This window comes from Ascaphus truei, chromosome 20 (genome assembly GCF_040206685.1).
Source record: "Ascaphus truei isolate aAscTru1 chromosome 20, aAscTru1.hap1, whole genome shotgun sequence".
NCBI classification, from domain to species: Eukaryota; Metazoa; Chordata; class Amphibia; order Anura; family Ascaphidae; genus Ascaphus; species Ascaphus truei.
The window spans coordinates 6,424,871-6,450,053 of NC_134502.1; the positions used below are offsets into that span (position 1 = coordinate 6,424,871).

A 25,183-nucleotide genomic window follows, 5' to 3' on the forward strand; every position below is an offset into this window, starting at 1 on the left:
TGCTCAAAACTCACTTGGTGTTTGAAGATTAGCGAGGCATAACGATTCGGCGGTCCTCCACTGTTTCTATGAAATGTTGCCAAAGTTTCCATTGGTATAACATAAAGGTGGATGTTCCCTACTGCATTCCCAGCATACCATGTATCATCATCAGGTCTTTGCCTCAGTGGTGCCACAAGTGTGCTTTGGATAACAGGCACAGCTAACTGCTCTGGGATGACACGTTCCTGCAGGTCTCTCCCTGCATCAGGGGGGCTCATAGCTCCAATTTCCTCCTGGCCTGGGATGTTGTATAACATCTGGGTATGGCATGGATATACAGCGGGTGGGGAAGGTACCTCCAGATGTCTTGCTCTCTACTGCTGCTATGCAACTAGAACTGGGTTCAGGGTGAGATGAGCAGGGACTGGGTTGTCCGAGCTGGATCCAGGGCGTGGTGAGCATTGTCTGGAGCTGGGAACGATGGGGATTGGGGTATCTGGTGCATACGCAGGTTTTCTGGATCAAAATACTAGAGTGGAAAGGGTTTTGACCATCTTTTTCCAAGTTGGTACCAGATGTTTCACCTTTGGAGCAATGTGGGCTCCTTGGTTTTCTTTCCCCATTTTAGCCTTTTTGTTTTTGGGGGTCTCAGGTAGAGTTCAGAATTCATTTTCTGAGGATTTTTGCTGGAACAGCAGCAATAAGCAGGTTCTCGCATCCGTAGAAGCTGGATCGATCGATTGATCGAGAGCAAAGTCTCCATCTTTGCTGATGATACTAAATTGTGTAAGGTAGTAGAATCGGAGTAGGGTGTAATTTCTTTCCAGAAGGACTTGGAGAGACAGGAAACTTGGGCAGGTAAATGGCAGATGAGGTTTAATACAGGTAAATGTAAGGTTATGCATTCGGGAAGCAAGAATAAAAAGGCGAATTACAAATTAAATGGGGATAAATTGATGGAGAAGAATTTAGGAGTGCCAGTAGACAGCAGGCTTAGCCATAGTGCCCAAAGTCATGCAGTAGCTACAAAGGCAAACAAGATCTTATCTTGCATTAAACGGGCAATGGATGGAAGGGAAGTAAACATAATTATGCCCCTTTACAAAGTATTAGTAAGACCACACCTTGAATATAGAGTACAATTTTGGGCACCACTCCTTAGAAAAGACATTCTGGAACTAGAGAGAGTGCAGAGAAGAGCCACCAAATTAATAAAGGGGACAGACAATCTAACTTATGAGGAGAGGCTAGCAAAATTAGATTTGTTAAAAAAAGGTTGGACATCTTTTTAGAAAGGAAAGGTATACAGGGATATACCAAATAAGTAAACATGGGAAGAATGTTGATCCAGGGAGTAATCCAATTGCCAATTCTTGGAGTCAGGAAATAATTAATTTTTCCCCTTATGGGATATCATTGGATGATATGACACTGGGGTCTTTTGTTTGCCTTCCTCTGGATCAATAAGTAAGTACAGATATAGGATAAAGTAAATGTTGTCTATATTTAGCATAGGTTGAAGTTGATGGACATATGTCTTTTTTCAACCTTATCTACTATGTAACTATGTAACTATGTAACTATGACATTTATTAAGGATTTGGCTACTATAGACAAACACAGCATACCCAGAAACATGGTTATAAGGAAAGTATTGTAGTTCCCAGAATAAGTCATACATAAATAATAGATAATAAACATGCTGCAGTCTAGGTAAACATAGACAGTAAACATTTAGCTACAATATTTGTACAGTAATGCATTTTTCCTGACACGTCCAAAGGACCAGCTCAAATTGCGTCTCATTTGCCTCACACACTGTAAGATCATGCTTCTTCTGCAGAATCTCCCGAACCTCCGCAGTGGATCGCTCCTCATTTTCCTGGCTGATCTCATCCACATACTGAATCGTTTCATTGTGGAAATAAGGAACACGATAAAGATTAAAATTCCATAAAAATGTACGTGATTAAAAAAAAAAAAGAGTGCAGATGCATAGGTATATTGTGCGGCTGTGTGAAGAAAAACAGAAGCAAAATTATATGCAGTACTGTACTTACTCGGTTCTGACCCGGCAGACCCTTCTATGAATCTTAGTCTTCTCTTGAGCAAGATACCAAACACAGGCTACTGTCACTTGAATGCCCACTTCCTGTAGCCACCATTGTTCTGTACAGTCCATGCAGATTTTCGCAATGCTAGTTTCTGTAGTCTGAGGTTACGACAGGTCACTCTGCGTGTATGTTGTTAGGCGGAGGCGGCGCTTGCGGAAAGTTCGTGCGGTGGTAACATCTCTGCGGTGGCGTGGTCCGGACACCTGTACGATCACCAGCGGGACCCGTTCGGCACTTCAATGTAAGTTTCTGCCTCCCCCTTTCAGATTTAGGCATATGTTCAGCCATGCTACTAGCATTTATCTGGGTCATTTTCATCCACGATTTTGAGCATTTATGTCTTTTTATTTATTTATTTGGAATGTATAGTGTTTAGATCTAGTCTAAATAGATAGATCTATTTATGATTTTGTGTGGGTAATTCTGCATTGTTTATTCTGATTAAGTGTGTGTGTGTATACTGAGGTGGGGTTGGAGCCCCTCAGTCGATGCTCCTTTTTCTTTTTGTTTTAATAAATATTTTTTACTTATTCTAATCCCTGGTGCGCCTTGTGTGCATTCTTTTCTAGTTTCTGTAGTCATTTGGTTTCGTCATTGCTGCTTTTCATGAGTGCATATGCAATGTGAATAGCATCTTCGTAATATGCTGTATTATACAGGTACAGGTATACGCCTGCTTTTGACACCTTGCAACTGTAGACAACCAATTACATACGTAGCCCCGTCCAACATTAACACCTTTTATCAAATGCTGCCCTGTGACTGTAATGTCAGTGGTTCTGCGCATATATTCTCGCAGAAAGTGTATTGCAAACCTTACTGATCTTGATCAGAACAAACCGTTTTGACGGTACACGTCACATACGGTTGACCACTTCTTTGGTCCTTGGCCTCAGCTCAACTAATCGAAAAAGCGAGTGCACACAATTGGGGGCCTACTCACCCTCCTAGGAGTAACCCGTTGGCTTTTATTAGTCCTTGTTCTACATAGTATCACCCCTAGTGCACCCTTCTGCACCCTTGTGCATTTACCTTCTGGAGTTGAGCAGATGTCCCTCGTCTATTCTGTGAGATATACCGCCCATATCAACACTTCCAACTAGGGGTTCCTACCCCTACATAGGCAATACTCTGATGTGTCTATCCCTGACATGACCACTAGAATTGGCCTGCTACTTTATGGTGGTTTTTATCACCCATTAGTTTGGTGAGTCTATATTTGCCCCAATTATTGTATCCGGTTTATACCAATAAAGTTGAGTTTTGATCTCTTTCAGATAATCATCCATTCCTGTACAGGGGGTATTATTTATTTCAGACATTTTAGCATCACCTTGTGGTGACATCTCACTCACTAGCCTCCCCACAAATCAAATAATTTTACTGGTCTTCTACGACTCAGAGAACACATGCAATTGTCAATATTTGGAGTCAGGAAGAAATTTATTGTTCCCCTTATGAGGGGAATTTATTGTACCCCTTACTGGGGTTTTTTTTTTGTTTGCCTTTCTCTGGATCAATATACTGTAAGTAAGGATATAGGAGAAATGATATGTCGTCTAAATTTAACAAAGGTTGAACTTGATGGACATGTGTCTTTCTTCAACCTCATCTACTATGTAACTATGTAACTACTATGTAGTTGGGTATTCCTGTCTCTTTCCGTCTGTGGAGAGAGAGACATCTAATTTTTTTGTCGTAGGTAAGTGGCAGATGAAGTTGAATACAGATAAATGGAAGGTTAAGCATTTGGGAAGAGTTGATAGTGGTAATACAGTATGGGGATTCCACCAGGCATGGTTAGACATGAGGCTAAGATTATAGTAGTGGCGTGCTCGACCCAGCACGAAACAAGCACTCGAGCTGCATGCGACAAGGAGGGTTGGCCATGACGTCACATGAGCGGTTCGCCCTCATTGGCTGGACTGCTCATGTGACACGGCCGTCGCGCTGCAAAAACAAATGAAATTGTATTTTGAAAAATCACGCGCCTGGTTGCGCGCTCTATGGCCTGCCTCATGGAGGTACGGCTTTTGTTCGCTGTGCGCGCGGGCACTATAATCTCGGCCTAAATCCTAAAAAACGAAAGAAAGCCATAGATCAAAGAGGGTCTGAGGTTTTACAGCAGGTAGGAACATGGGCAGACACGATGGCCAAGTGGTTCTTATCTGCCGTCAAAGTCTATATTTCTATGCTGCGTCTGTGGCTGGCAACGCTGAATAGCTGCTGATGTATTTGGGTCACAAACAAATAATTTAGGATCAAAAACGATTTCACAAAAGAAATTAAAAGCCAATTTGGGAAGCGCGCGCACGTTTTTTACATTTTTATTTAAACCTGTGCAAATCACCTTTTTTTCCAGATATGATTACAGTAAACTTGGTCAACACCTTCAGAAATCGTTAATTTTTACAGAGGTTTCAGGAGAGCGGGAAGGGGTGTGTGTGTATGGGGGGGGGGGGGTGGGGCGGGAGGGGGGGTTAGGTTATGGACAGCTATGGTAACTAGTAGTTGAAGTGTGATAATACTAGAGAGCATTACTTTATCATTTATAACCCCAAAGTACCACTACTTTTTTTTATTGACTTCCATTTTCTGTTTAAAGAAAAAAGTTCACCCTTGCACTCAGACGGGGGCCTCCATCCCTTCCCCCCGCTCTATCTCCACTCTGCTAGGGTAACCAGACGTCCCAGTTTTTAGGTCTTTGTCCAAAAATTTTATGCCACTACCCCGGGTTTTAATCAGCACAGCCGGCAAACGCTGATTGCACGTGTGCACAAGCGGCTGGCAAGCTTCCATCATGCATGCGTGGTCAGCACTCACCATTCACGGTCGTTGCCCCCTTCTTTTCCCTTGATTTCACTGCCCTTGTTATCTCCCCCTCCCTCTCCTTCCCTTACCACATGTCCTCCAGTCTTTATATTCCACATCAGTGGCTGTGTGTGTATGTCTGTTATGCGTTTTCAAATTAAATTCATTTTTGCTTATCTCTAGACCACAGAGTTCTTTTTGAGTGCTGGGAACTGTTCCATTTGTATTATGTAAAAGTGATACTGTATGTTGTATTGTACAAAAAATGTCATGGTCTACGATTGCAGGGAAAAGGGAGACCAAAAAGCGCACCAGCACAAACGGAGCAGGAAAAAACCAGAACAAAAAAATGATTAAAAGGGCACTTTAATGTGGCAAAAGATAACAATGTTTGATAACATTGTGGATTTGGATACCACTGACATCTCTGATCTCAAAATCCACTTTCAAAAATTGGAAAGTTTATTGATTCATAAGAACCGCTTATGGTGGGACATTATAAGCCTGGAGAACTATGCTAAATGTAAAAGGATCCCAAGAGGACTAAGGGTTAAAAAAGCCCCCTCCTTTGGTTTTCCGGATGTGGATTTTGAAAATAGATGGGTGACAGCCCTCAATGACTGCTCTTTTCGTTTGATGGAGTTAATAGTGTTTCAGAAAATGAAGGAGAAAGATCAGCTTGATATTCAAATCACAGAACTGCAAAAAAACCTATACAGTTTCAAAGGTTTAAAGGGCTTTAAGGAATTTGATGTTATTCTCTCCAAAACGGTAAAAAATGTGGAATGTGGTATTATGTCTAAAAAATAAATAAAATATGATCGGGACAGATATGACTATGAAAAGAACCAGGTTTACCATTGGCAGAGGATAAATTCTATTCAGGATAGATCAAATAACAAAGATAAATCATTCATTCAGTTTAAATCTATTCCCAATAAGTCCATTTTAAAATCTAAGAATGTGGATTATCAGAGTGGCGAATCTGATGTTTCAGATGCAGAAACTGCCTCTACCTCTCATTCTGTATCTTTTGTCAATACATTTGAGAATGATGATCATCGTGGTCGTGGAGCTCCATCCAGGGGGCGAGGGAGGGGTGGACGCACCTTTTGGGGTCAACCACCTAGGTCACAGGATGCTTTTTCTTATCAAAATGTTAATCAACAGAGACAGCAACAGCAACAACCAAAATCTTTCCCTTTATTTCAAAAGGACACAAGAGAATCAGAAGAGGGAGGAGGGGGGGGAGGAGGAGGGGGCTACAGGTCCGCCTCCAAAAGGAAGAAGTTTTGAATGATATATCTAATGTTATAAATATTTCAGGAACTGCTCTCTCTCCTACAGAGTTGTCACTACTGGATAAAGGCCTAAAATTTTCACCTTCAATGAACTTTAATTTGTTCGAAACCACTATTGATGTGTATAAGTTTGTTCGGAAATTATCCTTGAAAAAGTTTTTTGACAATTTTATTCCAAATGTTACTAGGTCGACCGGAGATGAGGATTTAGATGGGGGGCCATCACACGCTATCGAGAGTGATGTCCCCTCATCCGACTCTGTTCCTCCGGTATCTATTGCTTTACATACATTTAATGATTTTTGTACCCTGCAAGATATGAATGATCTTTTGACGGTTGATGATGTTAATATTCCTACATTTTCTGAATGGAATTCAGGCCTAAAAAGGAGTTCTGTGTTCTACCCCACTCATGTCAAGGGTCAATTTCTGACTATGTTTGAAAATCTGGTTATAAGAGACCTTCGTCTTCTAGCTCAGGGATTTTCCCTATCCTATATAGATCATGACAATTTGAATCAAAGTGAGCGTTTAGCTTTAAAATCTTTGAAAAATAATTCTGCATTGGTCATTAAGAGTGCGGACAAGGGGGGTGCGGTGGTGGTGCAGGGCAGAGACGGTTACATCAGGGAGGCATTACGCCAACTGGATGATGGCCGGTCCTATCGTGTACTATCCGCCGACCCCACACCGCAATTCTTGGAGTTCCTTGTAGAACTGGTTGACTCAGGTGTTATTATGGAAGTTCTGTCGAAGGACGAGGTTAAATTCATTATTCCATCTCATCCCATTATTCCTATCTTCCACCATCTCCCAAAGATCCACAAGACATTGGTCGACCCTCCAGGTCGTCCCATTGTCTCTAGTATTGGATCTTTGGGAGATGGTCTGTCAAGATATGTTAATGGTTTTCTTCAGCCATTTGTTAGGAAATTGCCCTCATTTATACGGGACTCTGGTGATCTTCTTGATCAGATCAAAAATGTTAAATGGGGTAATGATTACCTGTGGGTAACACTTGATGTTACCTCTCTGTATTCTGTTATACAACATGACCATGGTTTGGCAGCGGTCCGCCAATTTATTGAGATACCAGAAATATCAATCTTTCAATCGGCTTTTATTTTGGACGCTATACATTTTTTACTCACGCACAACTTTTTCACATTTAATGGTAAGTTTTATTTGCAACTTATTGGCACTGCTATGGGTACAAGTTTTGCTCCTTCTTTTGCGAACTTATTTATGGGATGGTGGGAAGCACTTTTTATTTATTCGAGCACTAATTTATTTCGTCACAATATTGTTTTTTATAAAAGATTTGTGGACGACCTAATTATTATTTGGAGGGGGGATGTCACTACACTTCACACTTTTGTATCTTATCTTAATAATAATCTTTATAATCTAAGATTTACATTAAATTTTCATTTCCATCACATTGAATTTCTGGATCTACAATTATTTGTAGACATAGACAAAAAAATCCAAACGGATGTTTATAGGAAGCAAAATGCCAGGAACACCTTTCTTAGGGCGGACAGCTGCCACCCATCCCATGTCATAAAGGCCATACCAAGGGGACAGTTCCTCAGACTGAGAAGGAATTGTTCCACTATGAGTGGTTTCCTTTCTCAGTCTGAGGAGCTTACAAGGAGATTTTTGGAAAGGGGATACCCCAAATCACATTTAGCAATTGCATTTGAAAATGCATTACATACAGAGAGAGCATCATTGTTGCCCACACATCCAATTGAAGATTCTCGCCTTGTTAACAATGTTAAGACAATTGGTATTAAACAGGACTCACATGGACTGACAGAATCAAAAAACAAATGTCCTCTTTTTATTTCACAATTTAGTAAACAAAGTGGAAAAGTAAATTCTATAATTTCAAAACATTGGAATGTCTTATCCATGGACCCTGTCCTTAAAAAATATGTGGATTCTGGTCCTACTTTTGTATATCGTAGAGCGAGAACAATTGGATCTCATGTTTCACCAAGTGAACTCAAATCTTCTGGTCTCAAAAAAACTTTTATCACTAGGGGTTCCTTCAAATGTGGCTCTTGTAGTGCATGTAAACACATGAAGCCTGCCAAAAGTTTTTTCCAGTTTGCCTTGCCACCGCCACATGGTGTGAATATATTACCAAATAAGGAATTTAAGATTAACAGTTTTATAAATTGTAAAAGTCAATTTGTGATTTATCTAATAACATGTGGTTGTGGCAAGAGGTATGTGGGGAGGACGACTAGAGCCCTTAAGGTCAGGATGTTAGAGCATTTAAGGCTCATAAAATTGAGAGACACTAATCATCCAGTCTCAAAACATTTCACTGAATGTGGTCAGGGAGGAATTAATAATTTTTCCTTTTTGGGGATTGAATCAGTTATTTCTAAATCTAGAGGAGGTGATCATATCAACCTTCTGGACCGTAGGGAGGCGTATTGGATCTTCACTCTCCAAACGTGCTTCCCTATGGGCTTGAACATTGACTGGCAACTAACACATTTTTTGTAAACATTTTTGTGATAGACGTATTATGGTGTAATTAGTTGGTAATACAGATTAAATAAGCTAATTGTCATTATATTGGACATTATATTCTTGTCATTATAACCTTTGAACCTATGCCTTATCATGCAAATATTATGCTAATATGTAAGCTTAAATTGTTCTTTGATGTATCTTGTGGATAATACTTCATATTTTATAATGGTTGTATTTCCCTGGTTCCTATGATTTAGGTACACAATCTGTGTTATGCAGTATGTATGTGTAATATGTCTTTAAATTTACTTTTCTTGCACATTTTTTTAATCATGTCTAGAGGTTTTTATTTTTAACTTTTTTTTGTATATAACTTAGTTGCAACACAGCTAGTTTTTTAATCCACCTTGTTCATGTTTTTCCTTGATATAATAGTACCCTTTATTAAGCATTAGTTTAGTTTAATATAGCTTTATTTCGTTTAAATATGCTTGTCCAGTTAGCAGCAATGTATTTTGTTCTGCTGGAATGGTCAATAAAGCTTTGTTATTGTGTTCCTATGTTTGCCCACATCCAAAATGGCCACACTGCCTTTGGTACTTCCTTTTGCCCTTAGATCGGCACTGAGTCGCTCTGTTATGACGTCATCAGGTTCTGATTTTTGGCGCGAAATGGCCCACAGGTAAGAGGGTATATAATGGATGTTATCACATTGTGTTTTATCCTTGAAAAAGAACGCTGCGACGTTCGAAATGCATTGGATGGGTCTTTTGCCACATTAAAGTGCCCTTTTAATCATTTTTTTGTTCTGGTTTTTTCCTGCTCCGTTTGTGCTGGTGCGCTTTTTGGTCTCCCTTTTCCCTGTATTGCATTGAGTAGCTGCACAGCTTGCCTGCCTGCCCTACCAGGATGTGAGTATTTGCATATTTTTCAGGGGAACCTGCCAATGAGACATATGGTGAGTGGGTTGCACCACACACCACCTGTCTTCAGGAGGATAGTACCCATTATATGACACAATAGGTACTATATCAATTGTTAGTACCCTGGTACAGTGGTCTGGCTTATTATCATTTTGAGATATACCTGCATTTGAGCGCTTCAGCTATTTTCCATATGGTCTACGATTGGTCCAGGCAGTACAAACCCAGGCAGGGACAATCACCTCACCATGGACAACAACAGAGGCGAAGGACGGATGTTACAGTGTCCTCGGGGTCCAGTGTTTCCTCTTCAGACAACACATCCAGGACATCCGTCTTGAACGTTCCAGATCACACAATCTCACAGACATTAATACATAACAGATCATCTCGTATATTTTCTCCCATTTAACTGTAGGTACTCGAGAGTTTATACCTACCAGCAATGGGGACCGATTCCAAAGTGAGATAGAATTGTTTAAATGAATAAGATTGTTGTAATTACGTTGCTATGTTTAAATCAACAGATACAATCACCTCTAATGTTGACTGTCAATACTACTAATGAGACATCTGGTATAGCTATTGGGGATAAAGAGGTACATTCCATTCCTACTAATACCTACATACCTACCTACGGTAGGCACAGTTGGTGAAGGCCTTATTTTATTGAGCATAAACAATCACATAAAAGATTAAAGAAAAAAAAGCAAGTATATACCGTTGATACAATAAAAACATTTTCTAATCTAATTAGATGTGATTTACATATATATTTGGGTCAAAAAAACAACTAGATAGAATGTAGCCTTGCAAGATTGAAAAATTCTTTCTGATTTGAGTAAAGATACGTATACAGTATAGTAATTAAACCTGCAGACAAAGGGGTGGGGTGATTTAATAAATTACCTTTTCTACTTTTGCATACATTTGTCTGAGTGCTTTTTAGAGGTTTTCTTTTTTGTGTTTCTATATATATATATCACATGGAAATATGCTTTGCTGTGGAGGGTTTGTGTCACTTTTTTTACTCACCATAACTTAACTAAGTATGATATATATATATATATATATATATATATATATATATATATATATACAGGCATACCCCGGTTTAAGGACACTCACTTTAAGTACACTCGCGAGTAAGTACATCTCGCTCAATAGGCAAACGGCAGCTCACGCATGCGCCTGTCAGCACATCCTGAACAGCAATACCGACTCCTTACCTGTACTGAAGCTGTGCGCAAGCGGGAGACTATAGAGCCTGTTACACATGCGTTATTTACATCAGTTCTGCACGTATATGACGATTGTAGTACAGTACATGCATCGATAAGTGGGGAAAAGGTAGTGCTTCACTTTAAGTACATTTTCACTTTACATACATGCTCCGGTCCCATTGCGTACGTTAATGCGGGGTATGCCTGTATATATATATATATATATATATATAATGGTGTAATGTTTGGGGTTTCTCAGAGCTTGTTGGGAATCTGTGTGCAGGGGTAGGAAAAGAAAGAGGATGCCTTTAACCAAGGTAAAGATGCCTTAGCTCAGGCAATTCAATCTGCATGGAATGAGATTGATTGCCTCTATGGACGACTTGATAAAGAGCAGAGGCTAAGGCTGCACTACAAAAATGTCTGTCCACAGCAATTACTAAGTGCATACTCCAGGAGAAAGAAAAGGATCAGTTGGAGAGTAACAGGGTGATCTTGTCAAGTAAGCTGGAGGGCATACGCTGATTCTGCCCAGGACAAAAGTTTCATGGATAAAGTTGGCGCAGTGCTGGAAGCGTCTCAGAAAGAAGTTCACAGACTTAGTACAGAGCTGGAACACTATCGCCAGGAAGGCCACGGTCGAAACACATAGATGTGTACATTGAGGGATGCTTATGAGATGGTCCTAAGGGACATTGAGTCAGTAAGAAAGAGAAAAAAACCTGAAGGAAGAGGTTTGGAATCTGACTAGTCAGGTCAGTAGAGAGACTGAGAAGCTTCGTCAAGCACGAAAAGTAAAGAAACAATTGGCCCAGGAAAATTTAGACGTACAGGCAGCACTGCAGAATGCAGAGAGAATGTTATAAGAAGAACGTGTCTCCCTGAAGCAGCGCACACAAGCAGAGAACATGCTGCAGAGCCAGCTGCAAGAACTGCGTGCAAGTCAACAGGATGACAAGGAGAAACAGGTGAATGCTGAGGAGAAGCAGCGAGTTCTGCAGGAAGAAAATATCCAGACTGCTAACGAAGAAAAAATGCTGCAAGTTCACTTGAGTCCCCAGTGTGTCCCCAGAGGGCAGCATGAGGAGCTGAAGGCCACACTGAGCATAATCAGAGCTTTGCTGGAGGAAGAGCTTAGATGCCAGGTAACTCTGTATGAGAGGGAGCACGAGGCGGTCCAGAAACTGAAGCAAAAGCTAGAGGAGCAGAGACATTGCTCCATCCTCAACAGTCAGTACACCCAGGAGAAAGAAATATTGGATATATTCAGCAGTTATACGAGCAGGTGTAGTTTATTAACCGGTGTCTTCACTTGATAGAGGTAAGGACTTATGGAGTAAATAACGGGGTATTACTGGACAACTGGTAGGGGTATATGCACAACGGAGAATACTTGAATTACCTCTGGAGCCCTTTCACCACATGGAAGTCCTACTTCCATCTCCGTTTGGTCCCGGTTTGTAGAGATGCAGCGTCTCATAATCCACAGTCAGTGCTGGAGCTGTATAATAAACTCCCAGTATGTTGGAGCCTCCATGCTGTTATACTGCAGTCTCATGTGTTACTGCTCGGGATCTAACCACCGTCTCGTTAAAGGTTCGGATGACATGTATAGTCGACACCGGAACATGTATCCACTGTTGAAGCGCCACTCCAATTGGAAGATTTGCACAATATAAAAGCTGTAGATTGGTTGGACAACTATCCAGACAAAAAGGGCCGCAGACAACTCACCGGGTAATATAAAAATAAAAAAGTTGTATTGGGTTACATGTTTAAAAAACAAAAAACATACTATGGACAGAAGAGGGACAAAATTCTCCTCCCACGCGTTTCACGCTTTACAGCGCTTTCTCAGGGAGACTCGTTCAGAAAGCGCTGTAAAGCGTGAAACACATGGGAGGAGAATTTTGTCCCTGTTCTGTTCCTAGTATGTTTTTTGTTTTTGAAACATGTAACCCTATAAAACTTTTTTATATTACCCGGTGAGTTGTCTGGTGCCCTTCTTGTCTGGATAGCAGTCCAACCAATCTACTGCACCGACACACTTTATTCGAGCAAATACCCAGTATGTACCTGGCAGATACCTGGAATGCGCCGCTCCTCACCTCTGACAAGCCCCGTTGCGTTTGCCTTCCCAGCCTGGGTTCATGCCTGGCTGACGGGCGGCTGATCTGTTAAATGATAATGATTAGGATTTAATAGGCTGCAATGCTTCGCCTGTCTACCAGATGGCATAAATTCATGAATTGTAATGCAGTTTATATATATATACTGTGCAGTATTGCAGCCAGCGGGAATAAAATGCTTCAAACCCTGCCTGGAAAATAACCCAATGCACTCGGGCAGAAAACAGTCACAAACCTCAATACACCCGGGTATACCCGAATTCGTGGGACTAGCCGAGCTCGAATAAAGTGTGTCGCCAGTGTACAGCTTTTACAGAATTCAAAAGCAAGCTGGCAGAGGCTTTGCAAGACCTGAGCACGGGTTACATGAAACAAGACATATAACCGCTATACCACAATGAAGAGCAGCACTGGTTATTAAGCAGTGTTTTCATCTGAATAAATTTATGCACCAAGAAAGAAAGATGTCACGGGATAAAGTCAGAGCTGGTGAGAACTCCGACAAGGTTGAGCTGCTGGAGATCTTTTATGCTGAGTCAGATACAGATGGTCACACCAGAAACAAAGAAGACATAGCAGCACGATGCCTAGGACAATTCACTGTCAAAACAGTGGAAGATGGGTTTGAGAGAGAAGTCTTCTGAGGGGTTAAGGAAAATAATTCTCCCACTGACTCTTGTGAACAGCCTGATGTTCTCGTACCTGATGCCTATGCAATGAAGTTAGATGAACCCCTCAAGAAATTCCCTGCGATTGGTGATGTATCTGATTCTAAGGTCTATGATCCTGCGAGAAGGATAAAGGCACCTCTCTCTGGTTTCCCAGCAGCACCCATGGTACCTGTTGCGGATGTCAATGCTCCTGCAAAATCTGGAGGGTTGTCCCAAGGTTACATTGAGTCGGCCTTCCATCAAGGTCTCCCAGAAGAGCCTGGAGGGTTGTCTGGAGTCATTCCTAATGCCTATGTTCCTGCAAAACATGGAGTGCTTTCCGGAGGCCACCCAGAATTGGCTTTTCATCATGGTCTCTCCTGGAGGATCGTCCAAAGAATGCTTGTGGGGGGAATAATGTCAGGAATAGCTCTGACATAGATTCCTTTCTCTGTCCACCGGGTGTGCTGCTATTTTCTGTCTGTTCTGGGGTTCCTCTGTCTGTCTCCTCTAATTGCTCCTGTCCTTTGTCCTTCTAGGTTCCTGTTCCCTGTTCCTCCCTTGCCTTTGTTTTGTGTCCTGACACCTTATGCCCATGCTTCTGTTCTGTATTGAGTCCAGTACTTATTAAAGGCCCTTTCCTATGATCTGTCTGGTCCCCATTTGTTTCTTGGTCCCTACTCCCTGGTCTCAGTTCCTGCTCCCCTGCCCTGTTCTTGCCTTCCTGATGCCGATTGCTGCCTGGACCCCAACGATCCTTGCCTGCAACCGAACCCTGCATGTGACCCCGACGATCCTGCTTGCCGCCTGCCACCAAACCCTGCATGTGACCCCGACAATCTTACTTGCCACCTGCCACCGACCTCAGCCTGTGACCCCAACAACCCTTGCCTTCCCTGCTGTTCCGGCCATCGAAGTCCTACCTGCTCCTGGAGTCCCTGTGACACATACCTTATTATGAGAGACATAAACATTTTGATATATATATGTATCAAAATGTTATATATATATATATATATATATATATATATATATATATATATATATATATATATATATATATATATATATGTACCTCCAGGTTTCAAAAAGGTTTTTTCTACATATGCTTCTTCTGCATGTTTATATTTATAACAATATACTAATATAATATACATATACATTTTGCTGAAGCAGTATTCTGTTTTTCTGAATGGTCTGCTTTTCAAAACTATTTATAATACATATGGGGGTTCATCCTTAATATATTTATATATATTTAAATGATCCATGTGAAGTCATATTTGTTTCAGTATTGACATATTTACAACATCCCCTATAGTTTTCAACTTAGCATTGTATAGACAGATATATAAGTGTGTTCACGTATATGTACATATATACATACGTTTTCTTGTTTTATTTATTTAATGGTTTGCTTTATTTGTTTATCTAGTTTTCTTTTTCTTTTCTTTCATGAATGTTAGTTTATTTAATTGTTTTAAATATGTTCTTATTTCCATATTATATTGTTTATTATTCAATTATGCTTAAATATGTTACCAGTTTTATGTCTCCCTTTGCTTACAGTAGTCTCTGATGAATAATTATAAATAGATCTGTTGATTATACACATATATCCATTTATTTACATTGGGCAAGGATACACTTGTATTTCTATTAGTATTCCATTAGGTTTTTTTTTTTTGTCAGTATGTTTGTTCAGATTTTTATATTATGACATCCTTATTGTATCTGGTATTGTAACCCGTCATGTGGGCCAGAGCTGGGAGTGGTGCTGCTCCGGTGTCTGCCTTCCGTTACGAGCCCCTATTGGTTGAGGTGCCGTCACTGATTGGTAGGGGCTGGTGCCGCGTCACTTCCGGTACAGTGGTTTTGGTCCAGAGACCAAGTCTGTAATGTGACTTCAGTCTGTGCCTCAGAGCCAGAGATGTCGCTTCCTCTGCCAGGCCAGTTGCCTCCTGCTTTCCCTAATCCATGGGGGATGTTGTTTGGAGATGCACCCGTGTCAGGTGTCGCGTCACTTTCGTCTCTGGACATATAGTTTGCTGCCTATAAGACAGGGGAGACCAGGGGGGATATTCTACTCTTTGACATAGCGCTTGCTAAGTGTAAAACGCATCAGAGTTTATCTGTTGCCCACCCATCCTGGATGTCACCTGTAATAATAAAATGCTTTTCATTTGCTCGATGTGCTGAGCTCCATATTTCCTGTTCTGATTGCTTTCCACTGCTGACCCTATCCTGGGATTCACACCTATTGCTATTTTCTTTGCTGGAAGCATGCCAAAAGGAGACAAGAATTCTCATATACTGTGAGTACTAACCAATATCAAGGTTGCGTCACCTATCATTTGGGATTTATTATCCACATTGTGAGTTGCTTCATACACTCTCCGTGTAAGTGGGGTGGAGAACAGGTCAGACTGGTCTAATAGGCTTTATCTTTCCCTATTATCCATAAACCCCCATTTGGAGAGAAAAACATTTATTTTATTTTTCCACTAAACCTTGAGTGAGATTGTTATCACACACTACTATCAAAACAGATGGACTTAATATTCCTGAACACCTTGAATATATATTATATATACTCATATGGGACTTTATATATATAATATTCCATTCCCCACTGGATTTCATTGCAAACTTTTAGCAGGGTAGTTACGGTGGAGTGTTTGGGGCGAAAGCCAGATTGGAATTGGCTAGGGAAATTTGTCGCTAATAAGTTACTGGCACACCCCACAAAGTAATCATTGAATGCATTTGCAATGTCAGTGTGGTTTGTCCGAGTAATATCCCCCTTAGTGATATTACTTGGTTGTTGATGGTTAGAAGGCTGGACTATATTGTTGATAACCTTCCAGACGTTAGCTGGGTTTGATGTATTCTGGAGAAGATTGTCAGAGTAATATTGTGCTTTTGCATGCCTTGTTTGCCTTGTGCACATGTTCTGCAGGCATCTGTAGTGATTAAGATCCTTGGTAGTGCCAGTTACTTTGCAGCTTTTCCACAAGGCATCCCTGAACTGATAGAGTGCTATAAGGTCTCTCTAGTTCCATAATGTCTTTTCTAAGGAGTGGTGCCCAAAATTGTACTCCATATTCAAGGTGTGATCTTACTAATGCTTTGTAAAGGGGCATAATTATGTTTACTTCCCTTCCATCCATTGCCCATTGAATGCAAGATAAGATCTTGTTTGCATTTGAAGCTACTGCATGACTTTGGGCACCATTGCTAAGCCTGCAGTCTACAAGCCCTCCTAAATCCTTCTCCATCAAGGATTCCCCCAATTTATCCCCATTTAAATTTGCAGAGTAAGTCGCCTGTTTATTCTTGCTTCCCAAATGCATAACCTAACATTTATCTGTATTAAACCTCATCTGCCATTTACCTGCCCAAGTTTCCAGGCTCACCAAGTCCTTCTGGAGAGAAATTACATCTTGCTCTAATTCTACTACCTTACACAATTTAGTATCAGCAAAGATGGAGACTTTGCTCTCGATGCCATCCTCAAGGTCATTAATAAACAATTTAAAAAGCAGGGGTCTCAGTACCGATCCCTGAGGTACTCCACTCACGACCTTAGCCCAACCTGAAAAAAGTTCCATTTATGTCAGCACTCAATACAGTACCAACTGTATACTGTATGCTTCATAGTAGAAAGATATAATCTATTTAACCTATTTTTGCTTATAATTGCAGAGTGTTTCCCATGATAAGGGATGCTAACAAGATTGAGTAGTCCAAGCACATGCATGGAATAAGAGCAGAGAAAGGTTTGAGGATGTTCTATTTTCTGATGAATCTTTCTGATCAGTCGCCCTGTAAATATTTTCCACTATGTCCTTTAGGAAAAAAAAAACATTTAGCCCAGAAACCTCAGCCAATGCATCCACTAAAGTTTCATGTGTGTGCGGGGGAAAGGGGGGGGGGGGCAATCTCGAGACTTGGACAAGGACCCATAGTTGTATTTGAAGTGTTACATTTGTGTAAATGTATCTAAATGTGACCCTGTCCCTGTGTTAATCCCTGTATAACAATGTTATATTTGTGTAATGTATCTGAATGTGAAACTGCCCCTGTGTTAGTCCCTGTATAACAGTATTATATTGGTATATATGCATCTGAATGTGACCCTGTCCCTATATTAGTCTCTGCATAACAATGTTATATTTGTTTTTTCTCCAGAAATCATGGATAAAGTGTATTTCCAAGAGGTAATTATCTCCACAATAGTACCATACATTAGACAAGAATAACCATCTTGTCACTGGTTCTTTCAAGATAACGACCCAAAATACAGTGCCTCTGCTACCTTTATTAAGTACTGTGAAATCAACTGGTTCAGAACACCACCAGAGTTAACACTGTATCTGTTTTGAGCAATAGTATACTTTTAACTGTATTGAGCTGCTTTGTGCGCTTCCTTTATTCTCGTCAATAAACTTACTTTCTTTGTGTCAGGGACTCCAGGTGCGGGATGGAAGTCAGTGTCCAGAACAGCACTGAGTAAGCAAAGGCATAGGTGGGGTCACGTGCATAGGTCAGGGGCAGGCGAAAAGTTAGCGTCGTCGTGGTCAAAAGCTGGGGTCGGCAATAGGGGATGCACAGGCACAAAAACAGTGCACAGGAACAGGATGGGACAAGCTGAATAACCGCCCCGGACATTTGTTAAATAAATTAGGGCTATGGCAGGAAGAGTCCCTAGAACATATAAAACAAAGGCAAATGTAAACCAGAAGATAGGGAACTGTAAGAGAACCAAGAGCAGAGGAAATACCAGACAGGTGCAGAAGCACACCCAGTGGACAAACAAGGGAATTGGGAAAGGGAGCACTAACTAGGTATGTCCCTGACACGTTGTCTGACACTGTATTTGCAAATCCCCAGATTTCAACCCCATAGAATTTGTGTGGCATACCATGAAACATCATCTGTGGAAATATGTCAAGCTGGCAAACAAGGAAAAACATCACAAGGGGATCCTTAAATTACTGGAATGAGATTCTAAGTGTCGAAACTTGCAATAATGATATAAATCATATAAATAAGGTGTTACTGGTTCTTTTTGAATGATCTGGAATGGCCACAGTAATGTAGTATAGTAAATAATTGTAATTTAAACAACATTTCTCTACTCTATTTTTTATACTCTTACAGATACAAGTTTCTGTACCAGCTGACAAGTAAGAACTGCTGATGGGCTCTGAAAATCCTTCTCATGTTTGCCCTTGGTTAACAAAAGGTGAGATAATCCTTCTGGATTTTAACATGTATGCAATCAGTGAGTCGTTTGTGCAAAGCAGGAATCCTAGCATAGCATTAAGCACTTAGGGGGCAGTGCACATGAAAAATTCATGAATAGCTTAGTTTATAAAATTATAATAGTGTTATTAAAATATTAAAGCAGGGAGTGGGGAGAGAGGACTGCTTTAATTTCCGTGAAACTTGCTTTGTGCATGCATGCAGTAAATGGTGTAAGCAAGTTGTGCCAGTATTGTGGCAAAATCCCACATCACTAATGTGAACACTCAATACAGGCAGTCCTCGGTTATCTGACACAATGTGTTACTCAAAATGGCGTTGGGTAGCGAAACACGTTTTCCCATAGGAAAACTGTTTAAATGAAAGGTTCCGTTCCTGAAGGCATTTTTAACACTAAAATACACCAAATAGTTTATGCAGGCAATAAGATACGCAGCACAGACAAATTATATAGTGTATATACTGTATTATATTTATATAATATAACAAAATATAATAATATATTATATAGTATAATATATTATATAATATATATATTATATACACAAACAACTTTGCAAAGCGTTGTAAGAGCATTGGATAAGTCGTTTTGGCGTTGTAAAAATGAACATAGGTATGCATTGCATAGCGTTGTATAAGCCAGCGGTGCGCAAACTGTGGGGCGCGACCCCCAGGGGGGGCGCGACACTGCCGACGGGGGGCGCGGGGTTTACAGAGGCCCCGCGCGCTTCCCGAAGGCACTTAAATTAAGTGCCGGGGGAGCTGCAGGGCCTCTGTAAACCTAACTTACCGTGGCTCCGGCGGCTTCCTCCCTGTGTCACCATGGCAACGCGGCGTCAAAATGACGCTGCGAGGTCATGTGACGTCACGTTGCTATGGCAACGTGACGTCATTACGCCGGAGCGCGCGTAAGTTGGGGTTGGGAGGGGGGCGCGGGAGTGAGGGGACAGCCGGCAGGGGGGCGCAGGGAAAAAAGTTTGCGCCCCCCTGGTATAAGCCATTCGTTGTAAAACGAGGACTGCCTGTACATGTAAATATTACACAAGAAACAGGCCATTGCATTTACAATGTTTTGCAGTTACAATATTTTGCTGCTACAATGTTTTTATTTCCGTGAAACTTCCATAGTATAAATTATGTCTGTCTCTACAATATGTACCTACTCCGAATAAAATATTTTAAAAAAAAGTAGAAAATATTAATAAAATATAAAGTTGAATATATAACGTGCATGTAGCAGAAGTTGGTAGGAAAAAGTTGAAAATGCCAATATTAGTAATTAGACTTCAATCGACATCTTCTTCCAGCTGTCCCCTTAATGGCTTCATTCTGGAAAATAATTGTGAGATTATTTATTTACTGTACTTAATAAACAAATATAATAAATGCTTAAAGTACAATATCTATATGCATGCGGGTCTTTGAATGTAGTTGCATGCGTGGTCTATGGTAAGCATATACTGTAAGAGTCTTTGAATGTAGGCACATTCGTGGCCTCTGGAATGCATATGTAGGTTTTTTTTAATGTAGGCGCATGTGTAGTATATGGAACACATATGCAGGTTATTTTGGAATGAGAGTTCTATGTAAACTTTTATTTACCATGATTATCCAAGAACTGAAAATTGAGTGTCAGCAAACACTGTAGAAGTTGTGAGTCGATCATGTAGTTGGGATGTAGGTTCATCTCGTTTTTGGAGTTGGTTGGTCCATACTGGTAATGATATCGGGGCAAGTGCTTGGGTTGGAGCAGGTAATCGAGTGGAGGCAGATTGGAGTGATCGGTTCCGGAAGGTCTATTATTCAATTATCTTTCTCCTTCACAAGTTGTGATCATCAAACATACCCCTTCATGATGGGCACAGTACCCAGCACCCACCCCTCTTGCCAGGGTGTAGTGTTCTAATAAAGAATAGAATTCTTCCAGCCTTTTTGGTATTTTTCGTAGAATGGGTAGTACATAACAATATACCAATAGATCTCAGGCAGAGTTGCTCTCTTTGCTGTCCTGACTTGAATAGAACAATATATCACAAAGGCATCAGTCTTCTATTATATTTACATTGTTTTGGTCTCATACGAGCACAGAAAAGGTAGAGTGTGAAATCCTGATATAGTATACTGTATGATCAGTTAGACCTCTACAGACACAACAAATACAAGTATTATATGTAGTGAAATCACCCACTCCACATACATATCTCCTCAGATAAAGCCAAGCAATTTGACTATCCTCTCACTAGTACAATACGCTTGTCAACAAACTCATGCTTCTTTGACCATATCTGACTGTTTTCTCCTTCTGCCTAGTAAGGTCCATTTATGATGTGCTCTCCCTATGCTCAGTCGTCTGCCCCAGACTCTGTCATTGTATAACTGCATCTGTCCCCTTGCATCGGTTCCCAAAGTAACACAGAGACACACTATGACATTATGACATTCTCAGCAGCTCCCACCTCTCCAGTCAGCAGGTAGATGAGCCCAAGGGTGTGATTCAAGATCCTCTCAGTCATCTTCTTATTAATGTTGTTCATCATCAGGGAGTCAGTCAGATGCTCCAAGGATTGGCTCTAAGACCAAAGACAATGAGAGATAGCAGATGTATGGGTATAAGAAATAAATGCACTTGCTGTCTGTGTCACTGTGCATTTTTAAATAGAAATTAGAAAAGAAAGACTATGGGACATCTGTGTATCTTTGCAGTGGGAGGGACAGATATAAGGGAGTCATCGGAGTCTGGTACTTATTCATCAGTGAGTTAGTCAGAAACTCCAACAATGAGCTCTGGTCCATGCGGAAGTGTTCCTCCACAGCAGTTAGGGATAGTGACTGTACTTGTCCTTCACATTAGAGAGACCAACTGGAAAAACTAAGAGGAAAGCTACCAATTTTACAGAAGCTTCAAACGTGACAGGATTGGGATGGTAGGGGCAATGTGGTTATTATAATAAAGGATAAGCCCTACCATTGCCTCGACCCATCTAGATGGATACCCAGTGGTTAGACTAGTATCCATCATGTTAATGTGGTTAGAAAAATGTTTTCAACTATTTGAAATGTGATGCTTATCTTTTCTGTCTCCTCTGTGTGCAGGGCCAGTAATTCACACAGCCATCATACACACAAAGATATGGGCCTGCTATTCAAGTGTGGGAGGTGATGTGCTTCAGACACAGGAGTGAGAAGGGGTTCTCGCTCAAGTCTGGGGAACAATGTCTCTAAGAGCGGAGCCTTTGTTCAGCCGACATTGAGGAACCTATGTCTGTGAGAGATATCGGGCTGGCTATGGGAACCATTGCTGGTTATGATCCCTCTATCTCCCGGTCAAGGGATTTCAGTAGCTCCAGAGCAGATACAGCAGTGGCGTCTGGTAATTCATGCCGAATTGAGCTCCAGGCCTTTTGCGGGTACATCCCGGTAACTGAAAGACTTTGTTTTAAGGACTATCTGAGTTATGAAAGGTTAGGTTTTTTTTAACCCAGATCCCCCAGTAAGCGTGTTTCCTCTTGTTATTTGTAATTCACTGTGTGTACGTCTGTTTCTATGGAATAAATTACAATTTATTTAACTTCCTAGTTTTGCTCAATGAATGATCCCAGTATAAAGGTGTAAATTACCTGGTCTCCCGTGACACTGTTATCTGTCTTTCTTCCTCTATTTCACCTCAGGACTTTGTTGACTATTTTAAGAGAAAAGGTGATTTCCATTCGTCAAGGCATTCATTCTGTATCCTCTTCACATTCTACACCTCTTCCTAACTCTCCTCCTGCCTTCCTCGACTCTTTTTCCTCCGTCACAGAGGAGGACGTGTCACTGCTGATCTCTTCTTCTACCACTTGTCCTCTTCACCACATTCCCTTCCATCTCCTCAAACCTCTTGCTCCTACTCTAATCATATTTTCAACTTCTCCCTCTACTCTGGTACCTTTCCTGTCTCCTTCAAGCACACAACAGTTATACCCTTACACAAAAACAACAAGCTTGACCCTACCTGTCTCTAATTATTGCCCTGTCTCCCTCCTGAATATTGCCTCAAAACTAATTGAACGCCATGTGTTCCTCTCGATTACTCCATTTTTTCACCAGGTACGTTCTCCACTGAAACAGCCTTCACCAAAATAACTAATTACCTTCAAGCTACGAAAATCAAAGATCATTACACTTTTCTCATAGTACACAACCTCTCTGTAGCCTTTGATACTGTGGACCTCACTCTTCTTCACATTCTCCATACTCTTGGAACAGGGCTCTATTATGGATATCCTCTTATCTCTCCCATTTTATTTCAGTGTCTCATTTGCCAACACCTCCTCCTCCTCTGTCTATCTCTCTGTGGGTGTACACCAAGGCTCTATCCTGGGACCCCTTCTCTTTACACACTTTCTCTAAGTTACCTTAGCACATCTCTAGGGTTCAAATATCACTACTCTTCTGATGACACACAAATTTACCTTTCAACCTCTGACCTTAAACCTGCTGTACAGATCAAAGTGTCCAAATTTCTCTCTGCTATATCATCCTGGATGGCCCTCCGCTGACTCAAACTTAACATGTCAAAGTTGGAGCTCCTCATACTTCCTCCCAAGCCTGGCCTTACTGCCCCCTTTTACATTGTTGGCAGTACTATTATACACCCAGTATCACAAGCACACTGCCTAGGTGTCACTCCTCACATTCTCCTCTCACATTCACAATGTAGCTAAATCTGTCGGTTTTACCTCTAACATTGCAAAGATATGCCGTTTCTTCTGTCCCTCTACTGCTAAAACTGTAACACAGGTCCTCATTCTCTCCCGTCTCAACTATTGTAACCTCCTGCTGTCCGGCCTTCCTGTCTCTCACCTGTTTCCCATACAATCAATCCTAAATGCTGCTGCTAGAATCACTTTACTCTCCTAAATCTGTCTGTGTTTCTTGTGCTAAAATCCCACTCCTTGCTTCCTCTCAAACTCTGTATCACAAAAATCTCCTCCTCCCTTTTAAGGCTCTTCTTCCGTTCTTTACATTTCAGCCCTAATTTCTCACTATAGACACGCTCGACTCTTGTTTTCTGCTCAAGAATGTCTTCTGTCTACCACTTTTGTATCTAAAGCCCTCTCCCGCCTAAAACATCTCACTCACTGCCCCACATCTCTGAAATGTTCTTCCCCTCAATATCCGCCCAGCACCCTGTCTCCACCTTTAGGACCATTCTTAAAACAAACCTCTTTAACCAAGCATATGAGCAGGTCTGCTGGCTGATATTATACATCTCAGATGCACCGACCTTGACCCCTTGCAGACGCACTTACCATAGCACCCTCCTACTGTTTCTGTAAGTTCACTCTACTTAACACTTACATTGTAAGCTCTTCGTGGCAGGGACTCCCTTTTTTTTTGGTACTTTCATGTACTACAACGCGGATCCGCATATAACGCGGTCTGAGCGTGGCTCCTGATTTAAAAACCTCTCCGAATATTTTCTTGCAAAATGGCCACCGCCTCGGCATCTGCAGCTCTCTCCTCGCTTCATCAGGCTGCGTCACGTGCGTGGCGCACATTTCCAAGGTTTTTTCCCCCCTCTATTGCGGATGGACGGACGGACACACGCACACACACTACTAGTGTATGAAGGGTCATGGGTTGGATTCCTGCATGGTATTTTATCATTCAGAAATTAGTATTTTATATAATACTTTATAAATTATAAAATGTAAAAAAATAATTTATAAAATACATTACAGTACAGTTAAAATAAAATAATAATTTTACAATACCCTGCAGGAATCAAACCCATGACTCTTCATACACTGGTAGGGGTTCTCTACCACTACACCGTAGGATTGGTATGATGTCAATGACTATTCGATTCCTGCATGGTACAGTATGCTAAAATTATTAGTGCGTGTCCGATAGCAATAAAGCTTTGAATGTTATAAAAATAAAAAATAAATTACCTTCGGGGTGTGTGTCACGGGAGACCAGCACTTTTAACACATTTATACCCGGGGATCATATGATTGAGCAAAGCAAGGAGATAAAATAAATTGCAATTTATTTCACGAATGGACATACACACAATGTTACACAATTACAATCAAAATACACTTACTGGGATGGGGCCAAACGAAATAAACTGTTCCCAAAACGAAATCTTGAAAAACAAAGTCACTAGGAGCAATTTCCCAGGCGCGGGAGTTGCACGCAAAATGGCTTGAAATGGTCCTCGGTCAGCAGCGCTACCTGCAACGGAGCTGCTTCTTTCGTTCTGCCACCGCTGTAATGGCACTTGGAATCTTTAACCCTTACG

General features: G+C 41.1%; 1 protein-coding gene across 1 annotated transcript in view; it reads right to left on the reverse strand.

The window, feature by feature from the left end:
• The window catches only part of LOC142471231 (uncharacterized), a 50,460-nt gene that overhangs the window by 16,881 nt on the left and 8,396 nt on the right, over nt 1-25,183 (reverse strand). Inside the window, exon 3 of the mRNA XM_075578037.1 lies at nt 21,351-21,464. Within this exon, the coding sequence (XP_075434152.1) occupies nt 21,351-21,464 (114 nt within the window). The remainder of the gene's footprint in view (nt 1-21,350; nt 21,465-25,183) is intronic.